This window comes from Grampus griseus (assembly GCF_964374135.1).
Source record: "Grampus griseus genome assembly, chromosome: 5".
NCBI lineage: Eukaryota > Metazoa > Chordata > Mammalia > Artiodactyla > Delphinidae > Grampus > Grampus griseus.
Genome location: NC_138998.1, coordinates 77,233,536 through 77,256,375, shown reverse-complemented (window position 1 = coordinate 77,256,375; position 22,840 = coordinate 77,233,536). Strand labels below are relative to the sequence as shown.

Here is a 22,840-nt window from a genome sequence, read left to right as displayed (position 1 = left end):
CTATATGTACTCTTTGTGTATTGCTTCTTTTACTTAGCATAATATATTTGAGAATCATCCATGTTTTGGCTTCTGTCATTAGTTTATCTTTTAATTGTTGAGTAGTATTCTATTGTATGCATATACCACAGTTTTGTTTTTGAATTCTCTTGTTGATTGTCACCTGGGCTGTTTCTAGGTTGTTATGTATAAAGCTGTTAGGACATATACAAATTATTATGTGGGTATATGCTCTTCATTTCCTTGGGTACATACACAGGAGTGGAATTTCTAGGTCATAGGACAGATATATGTTTAGTTTTTAAAGAACTACAGCACATTTTTCTAAAGTGGTTGTGTCATTTTACACTTCTACCAACAATACTTGGTAGTAGTTTTTAAAAAATAAATAATTATTTTAGTCATTCTGGTGGTTGGATAGTGGTATCTTGTTGTGATTTTAATTTTTATTTCCCTGATGACTATTTTCACTGTTTTCTCTCTTTCAGACAGTTCGGCATGGTTTTCCTTATCAGCCCACAGCATTAGCCTTTGATCCAGTTCAGAAAATCTTGGCTATTGGGACGAGAACTGGTGCTATACGAATGTATCCTTATTTTTTGGTTCATTATTTGCTATATTAATACGAATTACATTTCCTTAAATATTTAGGTAAGTGAAATATTTATGACCAAATAAAGTTTACTGTTTCTTTAGCAATGAGTAACCCACATCATCAAATTTACTGGCATATATTTAATGTCTGTGAGATAAGTATTGATGCTCCTTTTAAAATCCCTGATATTGGTGATTTGTGTCTTCTACTTTTTCCTGATTAGTCTGGCTAGAAGCTTATCAGCTGCACTGATTTTCATAAGAACCAACTTTTGGTTTCATTGCTTTTCTGTATTGTTTTCCTATATTTTATTTCATTGATTCCTGGTTTGATTTTTTTTATTTCCCCTCTTTTGATTAATTTTGGGTTTCATTTTATCTTTTTCTAGTGTTTTAAGGTGGAAACTGAAGTCACAGATTTGAGAACTTTCTTCTTTTCTAATATATGCCTGTAGGGCTGTGAATTTCCTCCCAAATTTTGTTTTAGTGTCATCCCGTTTCTGTAAATGTTTTCCTCTAAAAGTTTTATAGTGTCTGGCCTTACATTTAGGTCTTTAATCCATTTTGAGTTTATTTTGGTGTATGGTGTTAGGAAGTGTCCTAATTTCATTCTTTTACATGTAGCTGTCCAGTTTTCCCAGCACCACTTATTGAAGAGGCTGTATTTTCTACATTGTATATTCTTGCCTCCTTTATCAAAGATAAGGTGACCCTATGTGCATGTGTTTATCTCTGGGCTTTCTCTCCTGTTCCATTGATCAATATTTCTGTTTTTGTGCCAGTACCATACTGTCTTGATTACTGTAGCTTTGTAGTTTAGTCTGAAGTCAGGGAGCCTGATTCCTCCAGCTCCGTTTTTCTTTCTCAAGACTGCTTTGGCTATGCGGGGTCTTTTGTGTTTCTATACAAATAGCGAAATTTTTTGTTCTAGTTCTGTGGAAAATGCCATTGGTAGTTTGATAGGGATTGCATTGAATCTGTAGATTGCTTTGGGTAGTAGAGTCATTTTCACAATATTGATTCTTCCAATTCAAGAACATGGTATATCTCTGCATCTGTTGGTATCATCTTTAATTTCTTTCATCAGTGTCTTATAGTTTTCTGCATACAGGTCTTTTGTATCCTTAGGTAGGTTAATCCCTAGGTATTTTATTCTTTTTGTTGCAGTGGTAAATGGGAGTGTTTCTTTAATTTCTCTTTCATATTTTTCATCATTAGTGTATAGGAATGCAAGAGATTTCTGTGCATTAATTTTGTATCCTGCTACTTTACTAAATTCATTGATTAGCTCTAGTAGTTTTCTGGTAGCATCTTTAGGATTCTCTACATAATGTACATCATCTGCAAACAGTGACAATTTTACTTCTTCTTTTTCGATTTGTATTCCTTTTATTTCTTTTTCTTCTCTGATTGCTGTGGCTAAAACTTCCAAAACTATGTTGAATAATAGTGGTGACAGTGGACATCCTTGTCTTGTTCCTGATTTTAGAGGAAATGGTTTCAGTTTTTCACCATTGAGAATGATGTTGGCTGTGGGTTTGTCATATATGGCATTTATTATGTTGAGGTAAGTTCCCTCTATGCCTACTTTCTGGAGAGTTTTTATCATAAATGGGTGTTGAATTTTGTCGAAAGCTTTTTCTGCACCTATTGAGATAATCATATGGCTTTTATCCTTCAGTTTGTTATTGTGGTGTATCACATTGATTGAATTGCGTATATTGAAGAATCATTGCATTCCTGGGATAAACCCCACTTGATCATGGTGTATGATCGTTTTAATGTGTTGTTGGATTCTGTTTGCTAGTATTTTGTTGAGGGTTTTTGCATCTATGTTCATTAGGGATATTGGTCTGTAGTTTTCTTTTTTTGTGACATCTTTGTCTCGTTTTGGTATCAGGGTGGTGGCCTCGTAGAATGAGTTTGGGAGTGTTCCTCCCTCTACTATTTTTTGGAAGAGTTTGAGAAGGATAGGTGTTAGCTCTTCTCTAAATGTTTGATAGAATTTGCCTGTGAAGCCATCTGGTCCTGGGCTTTTGTTTGAAGATTTTTAATCGCAGTTTCAATTTCAGTGCTTGTGATTGGTCTGTTTATATTTTCTGTTTCTTCCTGGTTCAATTTCGGAAGGTTGTGCTTTTCTACAAATTTGTCTATTTCTTCCAGGTTGTCCATTTTACTGGCATATAGTTGCTTGTAGTAATCTCTCATGATTCTATGTATTTCTTTTTTTTAAAAAAAACATCATTATTGGCGTATAATTGCTCTACAATGGTGTGTTAGTTTCTGCTTTATAGCAAAGTGAATCGGCCATACATATACATATATCCCCATATATCCTCCCTCTTGTGTCTCCCCCCACCCTCCCTATCCCACCCCTCTAGGTGGTCACAAACCTTTATGTATTTCTGCACTGTCAGTTTTCACTTCTTTTTCATTTCTAATTCTGTTGATTTGAGTCTTCTCCCTTTTTTCTTGATGAGTCTGGCTAATGGTTTATCAATTTTGTTTATCTTCTCAAAGAACCAGCTTTTTGTTTTCTTGATCTTTGCTATTGTTTCCTTCATTTATTTATTTATTTTTTTTTTGCTCTCATTTATGATTTCTTTCCTTCTGCCAACTTTGGTTTTTTTTTTGTTCTTCTCTAATTGCTTTAGGAATAAGGTTAGGTTGTTTGAGATTGTTCTTGTTTCTTGAGGTAGGATCGTATTGCTATAAACTTCCGTCTTAGAACTGCTTTTGCTGCATCACATAGATTTTGAGTCATTGTGTTTTCATTGTCATTTGTTTCTAGATATTTTTGATTTCCTCTCTGATTTCTTCAGTGATCACTTGGTTATTTAGTAGCGTATTGTTTAGCCTCCATGTGTTTGTATTTTTTACATTTTTTTTCCTGTAATTGATATCTAGTCTCATAGCGTTGTGGTCAGGAAAGATAATTGATATGATATCAATTTTCTTAAATTTACAAAGGCTTAACTTGTGACCCAAGATATGGTCTATCCTGGAGAATGTTCCATAAGCACTTGAGAAGAAAGTGTGTTCTGTTGTTTTTGGATGGAATGTCCTATAAATATCAATTAAGTCCATCTTGTTTAATGTGTCATTTAAAGCTTGTGTGTCCTTATTTATTTTTATTTTGGATGATCTGTCCATTGGTGAAAGTGGGACGTTAAAATCCCCTACTATTATTGTGTTTCTGTCAATTTCCCCTTTTATGGCTGTTAGCATTTGCCTTATGTACTGAGGTACTCCTGTGCTGGGTGCATAAATATTTGCATTTGTTATATCTTCTTTGATTGATCCCTTGATCATTATGTAGTGTCTTTCTTTGTTTCTTGTAATAGTCTTTATTTTAAAGTCTTTTTTGTCTGATATGAGAATTGCTACTCCAGCTTTCTTTTGATTTCCATTTGCATGGAATATCTTTTTCCATCCCCTCACTTTCAGTCTGTATGTGTCCCTAGGTCTGAAGTGGGTCTCTTGTAGACAACATATATATGGGTCTTGTTTTTGTATCCATTTAGCCTGTCTATGTCTTTTGGTTGGAGCATTTAATTCATTTACATTTTAGGTAATTATTTATATGTATGTTCCTATTACCAGTTTCTTAATTGTTTTGGCTTTGTTTCTGTAGGTCTTTTCCTTCTCTTGTGTTTCCTGCCTAGAGAAGTTCCTTTAGCATTTGTTGTAAAGCTGGTTTGGTGGTGCTGAATTCCCTTAACTTTTGCTTATTTGTAAAGGTTTTAATTTCTCCATCGAATCTGAATGGCATCCTTGCTGGCTAATCTTTTTTGTAGATTTTTCCCTTTCATCACTTAAAATATGTCCTGCCACTTCCTCTGGCTTGCAGAGTTTCTGCTGAAAGATCAGCTGTTAACCTTATGGGGATTCCCTTGTATGTTATTTGTTGTTTTTCCCTTGCTGTTTTTAATATTCTTTCTTTGTATTTAATTTTGATAGTTTGATTAATTTGTGTCTTGGTGTGTTTCTCCTTGGATTTATCCTGTATGAGACTCTCTGTGCTTTCTGGACTTCATTGAGTATTTCCTTTCCCATGTTAAGGAAATTTTCAACTATAATCTCTTCAAATATTTTCTCAGTCCCTTTCTTTTTCTCTTCTTCTTCTGGAACCCCTATAATTCGAATGTTGGTGCATTTAATGTTGTCCCAGAGGTCTCTGAGACTGTCCTCAATTCTTTTCATTCTTTTTTTCTTTATTCTGCTCTGCAGTAGTTATTTCCACTATTTTATCTTCCAGGTTACCTATCCGTTCTTCTGCCTCAGTTATTCTGCTATTGAAACCTTCTAGAGAATTTTTTGTTGTTGTTGTTGTTGTTGTTGTACACGGGCCTCTTACTGTTGTGGCCTCTCCCATTGCAGAGTACAGGCTCTGGACACACAGGCCCAGCGGCCATGGCTCACGGGCCCAGCCTCTCCGTGGCATGTGGGATCTTCTCGGACTGGGGCACGAACCCATGTCCCCTGCATTGGCAGGCGGACTCTCAGCCACTGCGGCACCTGGGAAGCCCCCTTCTAGAGAATTTTAAATTTCATTTATTGTGTTGTTCATCATTGTTTCTTTGCTCTTTAGTTCTCCTACATCCTTGTTAAACATTTCTTGTATTTTCTCCATTCTATTTCCAAGATTTTGTATTATCTTTACTATCATTACTCTGAATTCTTTTTCAGGTAGACTGCCTATTTCCTCTCATTTGTTTGGTCTGGTTGTTTTTTACCTTGCTCCCTCATCTGTTGCCTATTTTCTGTCTTCTCATTTTGCTTAACTTACTGTGTTTGGAGTCTCCTTTCACAGGCTGCAGATTTGTAGTTCCCGTTGTTTTTGGTGTCTGCCCCCAATGGGTAAGGTTGGTTCAGTGGCTTGTGTAGGCTTCCTGGTGGAGGACACTGGTGACTGTGTCCTGGTGGCTGTGGCTGGATATTGTCTTTCTGGTGGGCAGTGCTGAATCCAGTGGTGTGTTTTGCAGTGTCTGTGAACTTAGTATTAGTTTAGGCATCCTCGCTGCTAATGGGTGGGGTTGTGTTCCTGTCTTGGTAGTTGTTTGCCATGGGGCGTCCAGCACTGGAGCTTGCCTGCCATTGGGTGGAGCTGGGTCTTAGTGCTGAGATGGAGATCTCTGGGAGAGCTCTCGCCGATTGATATTACATGGGGCTCGAGGTCTCTGGCGGTCCAATGTCCTGAACGCAGCTCTCCCATCTCAGAAGCTCAGGCCTGACACCAGCCTGGAGTACCAAGATCCTGTCAGCCACACGACTCAGAAGAAAAGGAAGAAAAAAAGAGAAATATAATAATTAATAATAAATAAAGAAATAAACTTAACATTAAAAATTATTAAAATAAAAAAAAAGTAATGAAAAAAGAAGAGAGCAACCAAACCAATAAAAAAAAATCCACTAATGGTAACAAGCGCTTAAAACTATACTGAGATAAACATCAAAATCAGAAACAAGTCAGTCACAGACAGCAAACCCCAAGTCTGCAGTTGCTACCAAAGTCCACTGCCTCAATTTTGGGTTGATTTGTTGTTTATTCAGGTATTCCACAGATGCAGCGTACCTCAAGTTGATTGGGGACATTTAATCCACTGCTCCTGAGGCTGCATGGAGAAATTTCCCTTTCTCTTCTTTGTTCCCACAGCTCCTGGGGTTCAGCTTTGGTTTGGGCCCCACCTCTGTGTATAGGTTGCCCTCAGGCTTCTATTCCCACCCAGACAAGATGGGGTTAAAGCACCAGCTGATTAGGGGGCTCTGACTCACTCATGCAGTTTGGAGGGAGGGGTATGGTTATTATAATTGGAATGCGGGGTGAGCCTGCAGCAGCAGAGGCCACTGTGACACTTCAACAGCCTGAGGCGTGCCGTGTGTTCTCCTGGGAAATTTGTCCCTGGATCATGGGACCCTGGCAGTGGCAGGCTGCACAGGCTCCCGGAGAGTGGGTGGGTGGGGAGGGCATGTAGATAGTGATCTGTGCTTGCCCACAGGATTCTTGATGGCTGCAGCAGCAGTGTTAGTGTTTCATGCCAGTCTCTGGTGTCTGAGCTGATAGCTGCAGCTCATGCCCATGTCTGGAGCTTGTTTAGGTGGTGCTCTGCCTTCTGTGGGCAGACAGGGAAGGAATCCCCTCTCCTCGCACACCCTGAAACAATGGTCTCTTGCCTCTTAGGCTGGTTCAGAGTTTTTCCTGGACTCCCTCCCAGCTAGCTGTGGTGCACTAGCCCCCTTCAGGCTGTATTCATGCAGCCAACCCCAGTCCTCTTCCTGGGGTCTGACTTCCAAAGCCCGAGTCTCAGCTCCCAGCCCCCACCCGCCCCGGTGGGTGAACAGACAAATTTCTCAGGGTGGTGAGTGCTGGCCGGCACTGATCCTTTGTGTTGGAATCTCTCTGCTTCGCCCTCTGCACCCCTGTTGCTGCCCACTCCTCCGTGGCTCTGGAGCTTCCCCCGCCCACTCCCTGTCTCCGCCAGTGAAGGGGTTTCCTATTGAGTGGAAACTTTTCCTCCTTCACAGCTCCCTCCCAGAGGTGCAGGTCCCATCCCTATTCTTTTGTCTCTGTTAACTTCTTTTTTTCTTTTGCCCTACCCAGGTACGTGGGGATTTTCTTGCCTTTTGGGAAGTCTGAGGTCTTCTGCCAGCATTCAGTAGGTGTTCTACAGGAGTTCTTCCACATGTAGATGTATTTCTGATATATTTGTGGGTAGGAAGGTGATCGTCACGTCTTACTCCTCCGCCATCTTGAAGGTCCCTTGTTTATCTATTTTATATATACTAGTTTATATCTGCTAATCCCAAACTCCTAATTTATCCCTCTCTCTCTTTTCCCCTTTGGTAACCATGTTTGTTTTCTATGTCTGTGAGTCTGTTTCTGTTTTGTAAATAAATTCATTTGTATCATATTTTAGATTCCACATATAAGTGATAATATGATATTTGTCTTCTTCGTCTTTAACTTGTCTTTTCACCCTCTTAACAGGGCCTTTCAGAGTTCAGTTTATCAGTTTTTCCTTTATAGGTGCTGGGAGCTGAGGCTAGGGCTTCAGAGGTCAGACCCCAGGGATAGGACTGGGGTTGGCTGCATGAACACAGCCTGAAGGGGGCTAGTGCACTACAGCTAGCCGGGAGGGAGTCCAGGAAAAACTCTGGACCTGCCTAAGAGGCAAGAGACCTTTGTTTTGGGGTGCGTGAGGAGAGGGGATTCCTTCCCTGTCTGCCCACAGAAGGCAGAGCACCGCCTAAATGAGCTCCAGAGATGGGCGTGACCCATGGCTATCAGCTCGGACACCAGAGACTGGCATGTGCTCTTTTGGAATCACCTTTTAGAACTCTTTGTCTAACCTTGGATCTTAATTATTTTCTTTCATTTTTTTCTAAAAATTTTATAGTTAAACATTTTATATTTAAATACAGGTTCCATTTTGAGTTAACTTTTTATTTCTATTGTCTTTATCTGCTTTCGGTATTAGGGTAATACTGGGTTCATAAAATGAATTGAAAAGTGTTCCCTCTGCTTCTGTTTTCTGTAATAGTTTGTATAAAATTGGTGTTAATTCTTTAAGTGTTTGGAAGAGTTTTCTAATGAGAGTACCTGGGCCTAGAGATTGTGAGATTTTTTTTATTACAGATTCACTTTTAAAAATTAGTTTTAGGACTATTTTAGCTTTCTCTTTTATCTTGTTAAATTTGCATAGTTTGTAGTCTTACTAGTGGTTTTTAAATTTTACTGATTTTTTGTTTTTGAGGAGCTACGCTTTTGTTTAATTGATTTTTCTCTGTTTTATTCTTTTCAATTTTTTTCTGAATTATCTTTATTATTTACTTTCTTTACTTTTCTTTGAGATTATTTTGCTCTTTTTTCCTAGTTTTTTGAAGTAGGAACCTACGTTACTGATTTGTTCCCTTTCTCTTTTCTAAGGTATACATTTAGTGTTATTAATTCTCCTCTCAGCATGGCTTTAACTGGATTCCACAGATTTTGATATGTGCATTTGAATTTTCATTCAATCATATGTAGTTTTAAAAATTGCCTTTGAGACTCCTTTGAACCATCAGTTACTTAGAAGTATTTTAATTAATTGGCAACTGTTTGGAAGTTTTCTTGTTATTGATTTTTAGTTTTGATATCATTATGGTCAGAAAACACACTCTTTATGATTTCAGTTCTTTTAAATTTGTTAAGATTTGTTTTGTGGCCTAGGATATGATCTGTCTTGGTGGATACTCTATGGACTATGGAAAAACATGTGCATTCTTTTCTTGTTGAGTGGAATGTTTTCTATTTGTCAACTAGATATTGTTGGTTGATTGTGTTGTTGAGTTCCATATTCTTGCTAATTTTTTGTCTGAAAATTCCTGTCAAATCCTGAAAGTAGAGTGAATTAGTTCTCCAGACTCTAATTTTGGATATATTTATCTCTTTCTAACTTCATTAGTTTTTGCTTTCTGTATTTTGAGACTCTGTGGTTTGGTGTGCACACATTTAGGATTGTTATATCTTCCATGGATTGATCCCTTTACCATTATGTAATGTCTTTACTTATCTCCAGTAATTCTCTTTGCTCTATAATTGACTTTATGTGATCTTAGTATAACCACTCCTACTTTTTAAAAACAAGTTAATGTTTACATGTTATATCTATTTCCATTCTTTTACTGTAAATTTATGTCATTGTACTTGAAGTGAGTTTATTGTATACAGCATATTGCTGGATCATTGTACTTGAAGTGAGTTTATTGTATACAGCATATTGCTGGATCATTTTCTTTCTTTTTTTATTGAGGTGTAATTGACATATAACATTATCTTAAGTTCAGGTGTACAACATAATGATTTGGTATCTGTACATATTGTGAAATAATCACCACAATAAGTCTAGTTAACATGCATCACCACACATAGTTACAAACATTTTTTTTCTTCTGATGAGAACTTTAAAGATCTACTCTCTTAGTAACTTTCAAATATACAATAGAGTATTATTAACTATAATCACCACGCTATGCATTATGTCCTCAGATCTTATTTGTTTTACAATGGAAGTTTGACCTTTTGACCACCTTCATTGATTCTGCCCACCCCACACCTCCCACCTTTGGCAACCACCAATCTGTTCTCTATATCTACGTGTTCAGTATTTCTGTTTGTTTGTTTTTTAGATTCCACTACAAATGAGATTGTACAGTATTTGTCTTTCTCTGTCTGACTTATTTCAGTCAGCATTTGCCTTTAGTGTCCATCCATGTTATCACAAATGGCTAGATTTCATTCTTTTAATATGGCTGAATAACACTCTGTTCTCTATGTATACCACATTTCTTTGTCTATTCATCCATCATTGGACACTTAGGCTGTTTCCATATCTTGGCTATTGTAAATAATGCTGCAATGAATATGGGAGTATAGATATCTTTTTAAGTTAGGTTTTCATTTCCTTCTGATAAATACCCCAAAGTGGAATTGCTGGATTGTATGGTAGTTCTATTTTATTTTATTCTTAAAAAAATTATTTTATTTTATATTGGAGTATAGTTGATTAACAATGATGTGTTAGTTTCAGGTGTACAGCACAGTGATTCAGTTATACACATGCAAGTATCCATTCTTTTTCACATTCTTTTCCCATTTTGATTATTAAAGAATACTGAGCCGAGTTCGCTGTGCTATACAGTAGGTCCTTGTTGGTTAACTATTTTAAATATAGTAGTGTTTACATGTCAATTGCAAACTTCCATACTGTTTTTCATAGTGCCTGCACCAATTTACAGTCTCACTAACAGTGCACAAGGGTTCTCTTTTCTCTACATCCTTGCTAACACTTGTTATTCCTTGTCTTTCTGGTAATAGCCATTTTAACAGGTGTGAGCTGGTTTCCCATTGTGGTTTTAAGTTGCATTTCCCTGATTATTAGTGATGTTGAATACCTTTTCATGTACCTCTTGGCCATCTGTATATCTTCTTTGGAAAAATGTCCATTCAGCTCCTCTGCCAATTTTTTAATTGAATTGTTTGGGTTTTTTTGCTTTTGAGTCATATGAATTCTTTATATATTTTGGATATTAATCCCTTATCAGACATGATTTGCAAATATTTTCTCCCATATGATAGGTTTCTTTTTCATTTTGTTGACAGTTTGCTTTGCTGTGCCGGAGCTTTTTAGTTTGATGTAGTCCCACTTAGTTTTGTATTTTGTTGTTGTTTTTTTGCTTTTGGTGTCAACTCTAAAAAATCATTGCCAATAATGATTTACAGGAGCTTACTGCTTATATTTTCTTCTAGGAGTTTTATGGTTTCAGGTCTTTTGTTCAAGTTCTTAATCCATTTTGAGTTAGTTTTTGTGTGTAGTGTAAGATAATGTCCAGCTTCATTCTTTTGCATATGGCTGTCCAGTTTTCCCAGCATCATTTATTGAAGAGACTGCCTTTTCCCCATTAAGTATTCTTGGCTTCCTTGTCAAATATTAGTTGACCATATATGCATGGGTGTATTTCTGGAATCTTGATTCTGTTCCATTGGTTTATGTGTCTGCTTTTATGCCAGTATCGTATTGTTTTGATTACTTATAGCTTTGTAATATAGTCTGAAACCAGGGAGCATGACACCTCCAGCTTTGCTCTTCTTTCTCAAGATTGCTTTCACTATTTGAGGTCTTCTGTGGTTCCGTACAAATTTTAGGATTATTTGTTCTAGTTCTGTGAAAAATGCCATGGGTATTTTGATAGGGATTGCATTGAATCTTTAGATTGCTTTGGATAGTATGGACATTTTAGCAGTATTAATTCTTCCACCCAAGAGTATAGTATATCTATCCATTTATTTCTGTTTTCAGTTTCTTCCATCAATGTCTTATAGTTTCCAGTATATAAGTGTTTTACCTCCTTGGGTAAACTTATTCCTAGATCTTTTATTCTTTTTGATGCAATTGCAAATGGGATTGTCTTCTTAATTTCTCTTTCTGGTAGTGTATAGAGATGTAACAGATGCCTGTATATTAATTTTGTATCCTGCAACTTTACTGAATTTATTTATTAGTTCTAGTAGTTTTCTGATAGAGACTTTAGGATGTTATACATTTAGTATCATGTCATCTGCAAATAGTGACAGTTTTACTTCTTCATTTGCAGTTTGAGTGCCAGGTGGGTGTGCATGTTCAGTTACTTGGTGAGCCCTGTCAACATACCCCCAGAAAAAGGATAGTGACTGACACTGCCTCACTTAAAATGGATGGGGTGGAAGTTCATCTTCCCACTGTGCTCCAGTGACATCAGGAGATATAAGAAGCATAGCATCAATCACTTCTCCCTGCACCACCTTGTTTTGCCTCATCAATGTGAATAGAGGTTCAGCTCCTACTAGGATTCTCTGATACAGTGTGGTTGCTGACTAGCCCTGCTTCACCCACCTTGTTCAGTCTTGTTGCTGTCAGGTGGAAGTGAGGATTCTGGTTCTGAATGACCACCTTGCTGACTTGGAGCGCTAGGAGGGTGTGAGTGAAGGCTAATGATGACTAGCCCCACCTTATACTACCTCATTCAATCTTGTTGCCCCTGGACTCCACTGATGCTATCTTGGTGGGGGAATTAGAACAACTTTTCCTTATGCTTGTAAGGGGATGGAAGATCAACTGCTAATTTAGACTCACTACTACTACTGTGTCAGGATTGGATTGCTGCCACCTGCCTCCGCTTGTATGGAGATGGGTGATCAGCATCCTGCTGAGTGCACTGATACAACCTGGCAGTGGAACAAAGTGCTACCTGCTTCTTCCAGGCAGGGGATGGGTGATTAGCAACCTGCTTGTGACCTTAAATACTACCTTCTGGGGGAGTTGAAGTGTGCTCTCTGCAGCGTGGGAGTGAGATGAGGTAGAAGATCAGCTCTGCAGTCAGCTCTGTTGAACTCCCATGGAGTGGGAATGAGAAGAGTATGGTTTTCTCATTGTTTGGCTAGAGTATGGTTTTCTCATTGTTTGGCTAGAATTGTGGGTAATGCCACAATTTGCTTTTAGCCTACCCTCTTCTCTGTCCTTTGACTGGGAGAACAGCCTTTTCTTGGATTGTTTTTTGTTTTTGTCTGTATTTTTTGCTTGTGCTAGTTGGTGGTCCTGGGTTGGAAACTTCTGCAGCGTCCTGTCCAGGACATATGGGACACAATAAGGAAACTCAAGGAACTCACTGCTGTGTCACTCCCCATTTCCTGAGATGCCTAGGCATTTCTCCCTTCTACCTTAGAGTTTCCTTTCACTTGTTTATAATATTATCTCCAGGGCAGGGTTTTTATTTTTGTTTTCAGTTGTGAAAGACAGAAACTGGGAGGAATAGGGCTCTTTCATCTTGGCAGAATTGTAATTCTCCATCCCCAGATTTTAACATGTTGTTTTTTCCTTCCATTTAACTTAAAATATTTTCTAATTTCTGCTTGATTTCTTTTCTTTATGTGTAGGTTATTTATAAGTGTTTTATTTAGTTTCTAAACATTAGAGATTTTTCCAGAGATCTTTCTGTTATTGATTTCTAATTTAATTCAATTGTGGTCAGACAATATACTTTATATGACCTGAATACTTTTAAATTAATTGAAGCTTGGTTTATGGCCCTGTCTGTGGTCTATCATGACAAATGTTAAATATGCATTTGAAATGAATGTGTATTCTGCTATTGTTGGGTGGATTTATCTGTAAGTTTTAATCAGGTAAAATTGATAGTGTTCCCTAATACCATACACAAAAATAAGCTCAAAATGGATTAACGACCTAAATGTAAGGCCAGAAACTATCAAACTCTTAGAGGAAAACATAGGCAGAACACTCTATGACATAAATCACAGCAAGATCCTTTTTGACCCACCTCCCAGAGAAATAGAAATAAAAACAAAAATAAACAAATGGGACCTAATGAAACTTCAAAGCTTTTGCACAGCAAAGGAAACCATAAACAAGACCAAAAGAAAACCCTAAGAATGGGAGAAAATATTTGCAAATGAAGCAACTGACAAAGGATTAATTTCCAAAATTTACAAGCAGCTCATGCAGCTCAATAACAAAAAAACAAACAACCCAATCCAAAAATGGGCAGAAGACCTAAATAGACATTTCTCCAAAGAAGATATACAGACTGCCAACAAACACATGAAAGAATGCTCAACATCATTTATCATTAGAGAAATGCAAATCAAAACTACAATGAGGTATCATCTCACACCAGTCAGAATGGCCATCATCAAAAAATCTAGAAACAATAAATGCTGGAGAGGGTGTGGAGAAAAGGGAACACTCTTGCACTGCTGGTGGGAATGTGAATTGGTTCAGCCACTATGGAGAACAGTATGGAGGTTCCTTAAAAAACTACAAATAGGGGCTTCCCTGGTGGCGCAGTGGTTCAGAGTCCGCCTGCCCGACGCAGGGGACACGGGTTCGTGCCCCGGTCTGGGAAGATCCCACATGCTGCGGAGTGGCTGGGCCCGTGAGCCATGGCCACTGAGCCTGCGTGTCCGGAGCCTGTGCTGCGCAACGGGAGAGGCCACAACAGTGAGAGGCCCGGGTACCGCAAAAAAAAAAAAAAAAAAAAACTACAAATAGAACTACCATATGACCCAGCAATCCCACTACTGGGCATATACCCTGAGAAAACCAAAATTCAAAAAGAGTCATGTACCAAAATGTTCATTGCAGCTCTATTTACAATAGCCCAGAGATGGAAACAAGCTAAGTGCCCATCATCGGATGAATGGATAAAGAAGATGTGGCACATATATACAATGGAATATTACTCGGCCATAAAAAGAAACGAAATTGAGCTATTTGTAATGAGGTGGATAGACCTAGAGTCTGTCATACAGAGTGAAGTAAGTCAGAAAGAGAAAGACAAATACCGTATGCTAACACATATATATGGAATTTAAGGAAAAAAAATGTCATGAAGAACCTAGGGGTAAGACAGGAATAAAGACACAGACCTACTGGAGAATGGACTTGAGGATATGGGGAGCGGGAAGGGTGAGCTGTGACAGGGCGAGAGGGAGGCATGGACATATATACACTAACAAACGTAAGGTAGATAGCTAGTGGGAAGCAGCCGCATGGCACAGGGATATCGGCTCGGTGCTTTGTGACTGCCTGGAGGGGTGGGATAGGGAGGGTGGGAGGGAGGGAGACGCAAGAGGGAAGAGATATGGGAACATATGTATATGTATAACTGATTCACTTTGTTATAAAGCAGAAACTAACACACCATTGTAAAGCAATTATACCCCAATAAAGATGTTAAAAAAATTGCTAGTGTTATTCAAATCTATATTTATGCTGATTTTTTATCCACTTCTATCTATTACTGAGACAGAGGTATTGAAATCTCCCACTATCATTTTAGAATGATCTGTTTATCATTGAAGTTCTATCAGTTTTGTTTTGTTTTATTTCATGTATTTTGAAGCTCTGTTTTTAGCTGTATGAACAGTTAGGAGTATTAAGTTATTTTGTTGAGTTAACTCTTTTAACATTATGAAATGACCTTCTTTGTCTTTGGTAATATTCTTTGATCTGAAATTTACTTTGTCTGATATGGATATAGCCGCTGAAGCTTTCTTTTGATTATTCTTAGCATGATACATCTTTTTCCGTCTCTTTTACTTTAACCTATTTGTGTCTTCATATTTAGTGTGTTCTTGTAGGCAGCATATAGTTGGGTATTGCTTTTCTGCCTAATTTGACAGTCTCTGTCCTTTATAATTTTTTGATTCATTTTTATATTAAAGATAGATTTATGTTTTAACATAATAGTTATTTTTAAGAGATGTTACTTTTCTTGTTAGAGAATACATTAATCAATTTAAATTTCATCTTTTAATATTATCATATAGTAAATTTGACTTTTCTTTTAATAATATACAGTTCTATGAATTAAGTACAGGTATACCTCATTTTATTTTGCTTTGCAGGTATTCGTTTTTTATAAATTGAAGGTTTGTGGCAACCCTGTGTCTTCAGGTCTATCAGCACCATTTTTCCAACAGGATTTGTTCACTTACTGTCTCTGTGTCACTTTTTGGTAATTTTCTCAATATTTCAAGTCCTCCACCAGCAAAAAGAGTGCGACTCACTGAAGGCTCAGATGATGGTTAGCACTTCCTAGCAATAAAGTATTTTTAATTAAGGTATGTACATTTTTTTAGACATAATGCTATTGCACACTTAATAGACTACAGTATAGTGTAAACAACATTTATACACACTGGAAAATCAGAAAATTCGTGTGACTCCCTTTACTGTGACTGCCTTCCTCTATTAGTTTTATAGTTTTAGCTTTTTAATTTAAGCTGTGATTCATTTTGAGTTAATTTTTGTATATGGTATTAGGATGGGATCTACATCCTTTCGCATGTGGATATTCAGTTGTTGCAGCACTATTTCCTAAAAACAAATAATCTGTCTCCATTAAATTGTCTTGATATCCTTGTTGAGAATCAGTTGACTAAGTATGTGAGGGTTTATTTCTAGAATCTCAATTCTGTTCCAATTAACTCTATGTCTGCCTTATTCCAGTACCTTATTGTTTTGATTACTGTAGCTTTCTATACAATTTTAAGTTAGAATCTTCCAACTTTATTCTTGTTTTTTAAGATTATTTTTATATTCTGTGTCTCTTAAATATCCATATGAATCTTTGGATCATCTTGTCTGTTGCTGCAAAAATGCAGCTGGGATTTTGATAGGGATTGAACTGATTCTGAATTTGGGGAGTACTACCACCTTAATAATATTGTCTTTTGATCTATAGGTATGAGATGTCTTTCCATTTATTAGGTCTTTAATTATTTTCATCAATGTTTATAGTTTTTAGAATATAAGTTTTATACTTTTGTTCAGTTTATTCCTATTTTATTACTTTGGATGCTACTATAAATGGTATTATTTTCTTAATTTAATTTTTGGATAGTGCTTTGCTAGTATATAGAGAAACATAATTGATTTTTGTACATTGATTTTGTTACCTGCAGCCTTAATGAACTCTTTTATTAGTTGTAATAATTTTTCAGTATATTTCTTAGGATTGTGTACAGACATACCTTGGATATACTGTGGGCTCAGTTCCAGACCATTGCAATAAAGCAAATATTGCAATAAAGTGTCACATGAATATTTTGGTTTCCCAATGGATATAAAAGTTATGTTTACACTCTGCTATTGCCTATGAAGTATGCAATAGCATTATATCTAAAAAAATAATGTATATGCCTTAATTGAAAAACATGTGTACATGCCTTTATTGCTAAAAAGGCTAATCATCATCTGACAATGCAGGGTTGCCATAAACCTTACATTTGTAAAAAAACCTCAGTATCTGAGAAGTGCAATAAAGCAAAGCACAATAAAAGAAGGTATTCATGTGTGTACAAGATCATGTTACCTACAAGTAATTTTAGTTCTTCTTTTGTAATCTGGGTGTCCTTTATTTCTCTTGTTTAATTGCCATTGATAAAACCTTTAGTATATATTTGTCTCATTTCTGATCTTAGAAGGAAAGCATTCATTGTTTCACTAGTATGACATTAACTAGCAATGGGTTTTTTGTACACACCCTTTATCAGATTGAAGAAATTTCTTTCTATTGTTAATTCATTGAGAGTTTTTTATCATGAAGGTGTACAAAATTTTCTCAAATACTTTTTCTGCACCTACTGAGATGACCAGGTGACTTTTGTTCTTTATTCTATTGATATGGTATATTACATTAATTGATTTTTTAATGTTAAACCAGTGTTGCAATCCTGGAATAAATCTCACCGGGTCATGATAAATGACCCTTTTTAGATGTTGCTGTATTCAGTTTGCTTATATTTTGCTGAGAATTTTTGTGTCTATATTAATAAATTATTGGTCTTAAGTTTTCTTTCTTTGTAATATCTTTGTCTGTTTCTGATTTCAGGGTAGTCTGGCCTAATAGAATAAGTTGGAAAGTGTTTTCTCTTCTGATTTTTAAGAGAGTTAATGAAGAATAGGTATTAATCTTAACTTTTTGGTAGAATTCACCAATGAAGCCATCTGGGCTTTTCACCCTGAGAAGTTATTTGATTACTAAATCAATCGCTTTAAAAGTCTATTCAGATTTTTAAACTTCTTTTCTAATCAATTAGCTTATGTCTTTCTAGGAATTTTTTCATTTTATCTATATTATCTAATTTGTTGGCATATAATTGTTTATAGTATCCCCTTATAATCTTTATTTTTGTAAGATTTGTAGTCTGTCCCATTTTTTACTTCCTGATTTTAATTATTTGTGTGTTTTCTTTATGGTTGATCTAGATGAATGTTTGTAAATTTTGATGTTTTTTTAAAGAACCAACTTTTGGTTTCATTGATTTTCTTTATTTTTGTTTTATACTCCATTTTAGTAATATCAGCTCATCTTTTTCATTTCCTTTCTTCTGATTGCTTGGGTTTAGTTTACTCTGCTTTTGTTGTTTCTTATGGTGCAATTTTAGGTTATTAAATTGAGATCTTTTTTTTGTATAGATGCTTAATTTCCATCTAAGAACTTCTTTAGCTGTATCCCCTAAGTTTTATTATGTTGTGTTTTCATTTTTATTCATCTAAAATTATTTTAAAGTTTCCCTTGTGACTCCTTTGACCTGTTGGTTATTTAGGGATATGCTCTTTAATTTCCACATATTTGTGAATTTCCCAAATTTCTTTCTGTAACTGATTTCTAACTTCACTCCATTGTGGCCAGAGAACATAATTTATATGATTTCAATCCTTTTAAATGTATTAAGGCTTGTTTTATGGCCTATCTGGTTTCAACTTCTACATGTGAAGAGCTTGGAAGTTGTCAAATGAAATAAAATGAAGTTAAAATGTTGGTCAAACCTAAAATCAACAACCTTTCCTGAACCTATTAGAGAAATAAGGTTGCAGGGCATACTTCCACCCCAAAATCTGAAGAGAACAGCAAATCTAGAGAGTCACAGACATTTCAGAAGCCGCTGGAACCATAAGCTGGTAGGAACACTCAAATAGTAATTTTTTTCCCAAATTGTTAGATGCTGAATGTGTGATTAGCATGAAAACATGAAACTCCTGAGGGCCAAAGTGTTAGGGGAGCCCCCATACTTTCATGTCTGACTTTCAACAAAAAATTGTAAGCCATTCCAACAATAAGACATGCTGTCTAAACAGCAATAAGAAATGCAATCTAAATAGATAAAGCAAGCATCATAACCAGACTCAGCTATGACACAGATTATAGAATGATTAGATAAGAAATTAAAAATAACTATGATTAATATGCTAAGAGTTCTAATGTAAACATTAGACAATGTGTCTAAAAGTTAACCACATGTAAGATGGGTAATCTAAGCAGGGAGATGGAAACTCTAAGAAATAGTCCAAAGGAAATGCCAGAAATCAAAAACACTGTACAGAAATGAAGAATAGCTTTGATGAACTTATCAATGGACAAGACTCAGGCAAAGAAAGAATCATTGAGTTTGAACGTGGGTCAATAGAAATTAAAGAGTAAAGAGAGAAAATAATTGAAGAAAAAGCATGGTAGAATATCCAAGAGCTGTGTGCCAGTTTCAAAAGGTGTAAAGTAAATGTTCTTGGACTACCAGAAAGAGAAGAAAGAGTGAGAAGAACAGAAGAACTATATTTGAAGTAAACTATGGCTGAGAACTTTTCAGAATTAATAACATACACCAAATCACAGATTGAGGAATCTCAGGGAACAACAAACAGGATAAATACAAAAAAGAAAACTGCATGAGGCATGTAATATTCACTTTAGATAAGAAAATACAGAAAATCTTGAAGGAAGCCAGAGGAAGGAAACTGCCTTACTAGTAGAGGAACAAGGATAAGAGTGAAATATATAAAGTGTTGAAAGGAAAAGCCAGCAACATATAATTCTGTATCTAGGAAATTATATTTCACAAGTGAAGTGGAAACCGTGAAAATTAAAAAGAAATGTTAGAACTAATAAATAAATCCAGCAGAGCTTCAAGATACAAAATCAACACCAAAAAATCAGTTTTTTCTATATACTAACAATGAATAATCTGAAAAGGAAATTAAGAAGACAATTCCAATTACAGTAGCATCAAAAAGAATAAAATATTTGGGAATAAATTTAACCAAGGAGACAAAAGACTTGTACACTGAAAACTACAAAATGTTTCTGAAATAAGTTTAAGAAGATCTAAATAAATGGAAAGAAATCCTGTGTTCTTGGGTTAGAAGGCTTAATATTGTTAAGATGTCAGTACTACCCAAAGTGATCTACAGATTCAGTGTAATCCCTATCAACTCAATATGTTTTTCAGAAAGAGAAAAATTCATCCTAAATTTCATATGGAATTTCCAGGGACTCCAAATAGCTAAAACAATCTTGAAAGAGGACAAAGTTGGAGGTCTCAAACTTCCTGATTTTGAAACTTATTACAAAGCTATGGTCATCAAAGCAGTGTGGTAATAGTGCAAAGACAGACATATAGACCAATGGAATAGAATAGAGAGCCTACAAATAAACCCTTGAATACATGGTCAAATGATTTTTGGTAAGAGTGCCAATACCATTCAATTGGAAAAGGACAGTCCTCTCAACAAGTGGTTCTGGGAAAACTGGATATCCACATACAAATAATAGAGTTGGAATCTTACCTTAAACCATATACAAAAATTAAGTCAATATGGATCAAAGACCTAAAAGCTAAACCTATAAAACTCTTAGAAAGAAATAAAGGAAAAATTCATGACAATGGATTTAGCAATGATTTTTGCTTATGGTGTCCAAAGCATAGGCAACCAAAGAAAAAAATAGATGTATTAGACTTCTTCAATATTAAAAACTTTTGTGCATCAAAGGACACTATTAAGAGAGTGAAAAGGCAACCCGTGGAATGGGAGAAAATATTGGCAAATCATATATTTGATAAGGGATTGATATCAGAATATGTGAAGAACGCTTACAACTTAACAGCAAGAAACCAAACCCAGCTAAAAATGGGCAAAGGACTGGAATAGACATTTCTCCAAAGAAGATATACAGATGGCCATTAAACATATGAAAACATGCTCAATATTAGGGAAATGCAAATCAAAACCACAATGAAATACCACTTCACACTTACTAGGAAAGATATTATTTAAAAAAATTTAAAACGTGGATGGATGAGCAGAAAGTAGTACATATACATGGTGGAATATTATTCAGCCTTGAAAAGAAAGGAAATTTTGATACATGCTACAACATGAATGGACCTTAAAGACATTATGTTAAGTGAAAGAAGCCAGTCACAAAAGGACATGTATTGTCATTATATGAAGTTCTTTGAGTAATGAAATTCATAAAGACAGAAACGAGAATGGTAACTTCCAAGGCTAGGAATGGGGAGCGTAATGGGGAGTTATTGTTTAATAGGTACAGAGTTTCAGTTGGGGAAGAACAAAAAAGTTCTGGTGATGGATGGTGGTGATGGTTCCCAACAATGTGATTGTACTTAATGCCACAGAACTGTGTACTTGATAATGGTTAAAATGGTAAATTTTATGTTATATATATTTTATCACAATGAAAAAATAAAATAAGAAAATAATTAAAAATTTTCAAAAAGAAATAAAATTTGGGGAGAGAAGTAAGTAGAAATAAAGAGTTCCTCAAACAAACAAAAAATTAGAGAATTCACTGCCATCAGAGCTGCACCTAAAAATGTTAAAAAGAAGTGTTTTAGGGAAGAAGAAAATGATATGTCAGAAATGTAAATCTATGTAAAGGAAGAGTGTTGGGGAAGGAATAAATGAAGGTAAAGCAGAATCCTATTTTTTCTTCTTATTTTTTTATTGAGATATAATCAGAGTATAACATTGTATAAATTTAAGGTATACAGTATGTTTGATACATTTACATATTGCAATATGATTACAATGTAGTATTAGGTATTGTTCCCAAACTCAGGAGCACCCCAGGTGAAATTCAAAACTGGGTTCCATACACAGAGGGCAAAGAGAGGCCAAAGAAAGAGGCAGACCAGTCCAGATTGATAGGTGGTAGTTTTAATCAGCAAAGCAATTTGCATACAAGGCTTGTCCTGAAAGACTGCAAGATGAATAGATGACCACTCTGGCCCACCAGAATCCCGAAAGTTTATATAGAGGGCTTAACTGGGTTCAGCCATGTATTCAATCTGGATGGTCTCAATAATACATTACTCTCTCAAAGCTGCATCTTTGAAATGGCTACTAGTATGAGAATAGCAGTTGGGTGGACCTTACATTCCAAGGACAATGGAGGGTGTGTGGAGCCTCTAATTGCCTGGATAGACTGGTGGTTTTATCTTCTTGATGATATCCTCCAACATACCTTCATCATATCCCATAATTATCTTTTTATTTTTGTGATCTAGTTTCTTTATAACTTTGTAAAGAGTTTCTTTACAACTTTGAAGTATATAATACAGTATTTTTAACTATAATGACAGTGTTATACATTAGATCTCCAGAACTTATTCATCTTCTAACTGCAAGTTTGTACCTCTTGATCAACATCTCCCCAATTCCTCCACCTCCTCAGACCCTGGTAACAACCATTCTAAGTTTCTACAAGTTCAAGTTTATTAGAGTCTACATATAAGTGATAATATACAGTATTTTTCCTTCTCTGTCTGACTTATTTCACTTAGCATAATGCCAACAAAGTCCATTCATGTTGTTGCAAATGGCAGGATTTCCTTCTTTCTCATGGCTGAATGATATTCTATTGTGTGTGTGTGTATGTGTATACATGCATTACATATATATGTATATATGTACATATATTTATACACACATATATAAAAAATGTTTTCTTTATCCATTCATCTGTTGATGGACACATAGTTTGTTTCCATGTCTTGGCTGTTGTGAATAATGCTGCAGAGCATGGGGCATGGGGATACTGATATCATTTTGAGAGAGTGATTTCATTTCCTTAGTATATATATACACCCAGAAGTGGAATTGCTGGATCATATGGTATCTCTATTTTTATCTTTTGAGGAACCTCCAAACTGTTTTCCATAATAGCTGTACCAATTTACATTTCCAGCAACAGTGCACAAGGGTTCCCTTTTCTCCACATCCTTGCCAATGCTTTTTGATTACAGTCATTCTGACAGATGTGAGATGATAGCTCATTGTGGTTTAGATTTGCATTTCCTTGATGATTAGTGATGTTGAGCATGTTTTCATGCTGTTGGCCATTTGTA

At 35.9% G+C, this 22,840-nt stretch overlaps 1 protein-coding gene across 4 annotated transcripts in view; it reads left to right on the top strand.

Annotated features, from left to right (window-relative positions):
- Positions 1-22,840, top strand: part of STXBP5L (syntaxin binding protein 5L) — a gene marked incomplete at both ends in the record, with an annotated part of 357,252 nt that overhangs the window by 47,921 nt on the left and 286,491 nt on the right. For all 4 annotated transcript variants that reach the window (XM_082655376.1, XM_082655374.1, XM_082655375.1 and 1 more), the window contains one exon: positions 489-586. In XM_082655376.1, coding sequence (XP_082511502.1) covers positions 489-586 — 98 coding nt within the window. The remainder of the gene's footprint in view (positions 1-488; positions 587-22,840) is intronic.